General features: G+C 42.9%; 1 protein-coding gene across 1 annotated transcript in view; it reads left to right on the top strand.

Moving 5' to 3' along the window:
* LOC107731103 (coiled-coil domain-containing protein 148) overlaps positions 1-5,118 on the top strand; it is an 89,295-nt gene that overhangs the window by 38,092 nt on the left and 46,085 nt on the right. Inside the window, exons 5-6 of the mRNA XM_016542095.1 lie at positions 4,425-4,516; positions 4,849-4,994. Of these exons, the coding sequence (XP_016397581.1) occupies positions 4,425-4,516; positions 4,849-4,994 (238 nt within the window). The remainder of the gene's footprint in view (positions 1-4,424; positions 4,517-4,848; positions 4,995-5,118) is intronic.

Raw genomic sequence — 5,118 nt, forward strand, 5'->3', positions numbered from 1 at the left:
AAAGTTACGCCTTCTTTCTTTGTGTGAACATTTGGGCGGTGTTATGCAAATCTTCCCACACAGTGACATAGACATGTGGGGGCTTGTTTAAACGAGACGTTTTAGGAGGGCGTGGACGAGCCTTAACTTTTATAAAGAATATCTCTTTGGGTTTGAGACTTTAGTCTTTGCAACTTTAGGGACCTTATCTATTCACAAACAACTTGTAACACTCCAAAGAGAAAGGAAAACTCGAAATCGCATCATATGACCCCTTTAAAAGTTTGAATATCTATGTTGTTTATTTATACTCCCCTTTTTCCTATCTTAATTAACCATTGGTGAGAGAGAAGAGGATCTTAACACACCAAGCCTGCAGCCTTGTCCATCCCGGAGACAAAGGCCGCTGCCCAGTCTGACCAGGTGTGCAAGCAACCATCTGTCTCAGTTGGAGTTTTGGTGGAGCTGGATTTTGAAGTGTGTGGTCCTCAAGAATCAGAGATAGGTTTGCTCAAGTCTGAAGTGCTAGATTTCTTGATTGATTCCTGTGCCCAAGCCCTTCCTTCTCTGGTGGTTTCACCCAGCCCCAAGTCTTCCTCCACTTCACCTTCATCTTCATTAATCTCACCTGGCTCCAAGTCCTCTTTGTTTCCACTGGTCCCACCCAGATCCAAGTCTTATTCATCACCACCATCACAACCAAGCTTCAAGTCTTCTTTGTCGCTGCTGGTTCTGTATAGCCCTAATCTTCTTCATTGCAGATGGTCCTGCCCAGACTCCCACTCCCATCTAGTTCTTTGGTGTCTACTCTGATGGTCCCGTTCAGCTTCTCAGCTCCTCTGCTGACTCAGCCCAAAGATAATGCCTCCTGGCCTCCTAGCCCCCAGTTCTGCCTTGGTGTGTTGATCCCCTGGCTCTGCCTCGGGCCTCCGGGCCCACTTCTCCACCTCGGCCCATCGACCAGTTGGCTCCACCTTGGCTTCTGCTCCCTAGGCTCTACCTGTGACCATCGTCCTTCCCAACTCCATAGGGTGTTCCCTCGTCCCTTCGGCTCCTCTGCCACGGACTTCCAGGCTTTCGGCTTCACCTCAGTCCTCACTCCCACCAGCTCTGTCTCAGTCCTCTGGCACCCGAGCTCTATCTTGGCCGCTCATGACCGTGGCTCCACTTTGGTCTCCTGGTCCTCAAGTGTCACCTGCTCTCTCTGTTCACCAGACTCCACCTGGGTCATCACCTTTGTCGGTTGGCCTGGCTGGCTTCTGGGTGACTCTGAACTCTTGTCCACTGCCAGCTCCCCTGTGGTCTTGTCCGCTGCCAGCTCCATCCTTATGTATTGGTCTTTTTTTTTTTTTTTTTTTTTTACAAAAAAATGAACACAGAAGAACTGTATCTTTTCTGAGATTAAGTGGACACCTAAGTGTTTGCTTAATACTTTGTTTTTGTTGTTTAGATTTTAATTTGCTTCTAGGAAAGATCATTCTGTGTACTATCTATTTCTAGATAGTGTATATAGTTTTCAGAGTTTGTTATAATTTGTTTTTTGATTGCACTTAGTTGTAATTAGAAAAATAGATTATGATTTCAAACAGCTTACCACCATAAGCAATCAAAAATTAGGCAACCAGCTTGATTTAATTTACAGACGTAATTGCAGACAACATTTTGGTAAAACCCCTACACATCTCTGATCATTTCTTTATAACATTTAACGTACATCCTGCTACCTGTGTGCCACCAACCCCTCTACGGGTTACTTTTAGGCGAAACCTACGCTCCCTTTCACCCTTCCATCTTTCCTCTGTAGTTATGCTCCACTTTAACTTCTTGTCTAGACAATGTATATCCTCTCTCCTTCAGGCCAGCACGTGCTACCCCTTCCAACCATACTGACAAATCTTCATATTTCCACAAGATCAACAGCACTTCGGACACACATAAAAACATTAAATTCTCTCCTCTGTCCCCCTCCACCACCTCTTTAACAGCAGATGATTTTGCCACATTCTTCCCAGACAAAACTAAAACCATCAGCAGTCAGTTCTCAGCTCCACACACAGGAATTCAAACCAACCACATCCACTGCTAAAACTTCCCTCTCCTCCTTCTGTCCCCTCACTGAGGCAGAAGTATCAAAACTTCTTCTTTCCAGCCATCCTGCAGCCTGCCATCTAGACCCAATCCCCTTACATCTTCTCCAAACAATCTCGCCTACACTCTTACCGGCACTCACACATATTATCAACACATCTCTTCTCACAGGCATTTTCCCCACCGCATTCAAGCAGGCTCAGGTAACCCCACTGCTCAAAAAGCCTACATTAAAGACTTCACTTGTAGATAGCCACAGACCTTTCTGTCTCCTTCCATTCATAGTGAAAACACTTGAACGAGTTGGTTTCAACCAGGTGTCATTATTTCTTTCACAGAATAGCCAACTGGACGTTAACCAGTCCAGTTTCAGAAGTGAGCATTCAACTGAGACTGCATTACTGTTTGCGGATTGCGAAAGCTGATTCCAAATAATCAGTTCTCATTCTGCTGGATCTATCTGCCGCTTTTGGCTCTGTGAATCATCAGATCCTCCTGTCCACCTTCTCATCACTGGGCATCATCGGGATTCCACTTCATTGGTTTGAATCTTATCTCACAGGTAGGTCTTTCAGGGTGGCCTGGGGAGGGGAGGTATCCAAAGTACATCAACTAGTCACTGGGGTTCCTCAGGGATCAGTTCTTGGAACCCTCCTCTTCTCCATATACAGTGGGTACGGAAAGTATTCAGACCCCCTTAAATTTTTCACTCTTCAGCTCTATCTTTCATTTCAACCAAATGATCCAACGGTAGCTGCACGGATCTCAGGCTGCTTGGCTGACATCTTGGCATGGGTGAAAGAACATCACCTGGCAAAGACTGAGCTTCTCATCTTCCCTGCCTCTCTGACTCTACAGCATGATTTTACCATCCAGCTAGGTTCATCACTTAGGTCAGAAATCTTAGTGTAATCTTTGATGATCAGCTGACTTTCAAAGACCACATTGCAAAAACCGCTTGATCTTGCAGGTTTGCATTGCACAACATCAGAAAGATCAGGCCCTTCCTAACGGAGCATGCTGCACAACTCCTTGTCAAGGCCCTTGTCATTTCTAGGCTGGACTACTGCAATGCTCTTCTGGCTGGACTTCCATCATGCACAATTAAACCTCTTTAAATGATTCAGATTGCAGCAGCACAACTGATCTTCAACGAGCCCAAAAGGGCCCACATCACACCTCTCTTTATCTCCCTCCACTGGCTGCCGGTTGCGGTTTGCATCAAGTTCAAGACATTGATGCTTGCATATAGAACAGCCACAGGCTCAGCACCCTCCTACTTCTACTCACTCTTATGAATCTACATCCCCTCCAGAAGCCTGAGATCTACAAGTGAGCGACGCCTCGTGGTACTATCACAGAGAGGCACAAAATCACTTTCCAGTACATTTTCATTCACTGTTCTTGGCTGGCGGAATGATCTTCCCACCCCCATCCGGAATGCTGAATCCCTGACAATTTTCAAGCGACAGCTGAAAACTCATCTCTTTCGTCAACATTTGCCTGTATCCTAAAAAACAACAACTTTTTATTTTCACTTTCCTTAATCCCCCCTGTCTAGTACTTGTATTAATCTGGACAATGTCTGAAACTTTGTATTACGAGTACTTCCTGTGATGAATCACTTGTTGTATTCCTCAGTTTTAATTAGCTTTGGATAAAAGCGTCTGCTAAATGAATAAATCTAAATGTAATCTTTAAAAGTAATTTCCCAGAATCTGCATAGACCATCATGGTGTTCAGGTGAAGACATATCTGTTCCGCAACCACTTACCCAATTCATAAGCAAGAATGGACACTGTGACGAGTGGGGCAGAGCAGAGAGCCATGGGAGCGAAGCAAGTCCGGTGGGGCAAATGATAATGTGTGACACCTGCTCCACACCACTCCAGTCCCATGAATGAATGCGTGACGACAGTAAAGGATGAGAGAGGACCAGGCCTGGGATATTTATGTTGCTGTTTTGTTTATGCTTATGCGGCAGTCGTCTGTGTCGTCTGCTGTCACTTACTTTTGTTGTTTGCTTACTTTGGAATTAAAGTTTATGTTAAATGTCTGCCGGTTCCTGCCTCCTTCTTCCCTGAACTTGAACATTGTTACAGACACATTCTATAAGAAGACTTTAAACTATCTCTTCTTGTTCTCCCTTTTCTGTTTTTTAAAACATGACTACAAAGCTGTAACCAAATATTTATGATTGAGGAGGATCAAATGTAATATACTGCATTAGTTCAACCATTAGTTTAGGAGGTGCTCCCACTTCATTTTCATGGTTATGGCCCTACATGTCTTCATGGTATACTACTCATTTTCTTAATCTCAAGTGTATGATCTATAATGTTTTTTGAATGTATCAGGCACAAGACTGAGAAGGACTTTCAATATTTTCTTCATGGAGGTGGATTCAAAGAAGCAGACACAGATATCCTTTCTCAATTACAGGAATATGGTAAAGTTCCTTCCAATTTTAGTTGTGATATTGAAAGTACATACATTAAATATTGTTTGTTTCATATTATTCATATTGAAATAACAATTTAGATTTATTATTTAAAATAATAATACATTCACGATCAGCTGGTTTGCTGATCTCAGTTGGCTTGAGAGTTTTCCTAGCATGGCCAAACTGGTTTCAAACTAGACCAGCCTGACCAGACCTAAGACCAGCAAACATTTTTTTCCTTCTTTTTCAGCAGGATGATTTTATATTATTGATTTATACTGAGAGTCTGTACTAGTTGCTTTTAGATCACATAAAGTGCATCCTTTGTGTTTAACTAGAGTTGGAGCTGGAACAGGAACGTGAGGAGTTTCGATTAACCACAGTGGAACCTATTTATCAGCTAAGAGATGATCTGCAGTACAGACTCGCATCACATTGCTCAACAGCCAATCACATCAGTGAGCTTGAGAAAGTCTTACAGCAGGTAACCAATAACAATCAACAATGCAATCATTCTTATTGATCATACACATCCATTTTCAACACAAAATGGTGTTATATATATATATATATATATATATATATATATATATACACATATACATACA

Source organism: Sinocyclocheilus rhinocerous, unplaced genomic scaffold (assembly GCF_001515625.1).
Source record: "Sinocyclocheilus rhinocerous isolate Xijiao unplaced genomic scaffold, SAMN03320098_v1.1 scaffold2264, whole genome shotgun sequence".
NCBI classification, from domain to species: Eukaryota; Metazoa; Chordata; class Actinopteri; order Cypriniformes; family Cyprinidae; genus Sinocyclocheilus; species Sinocyclocheilus rhinocerous.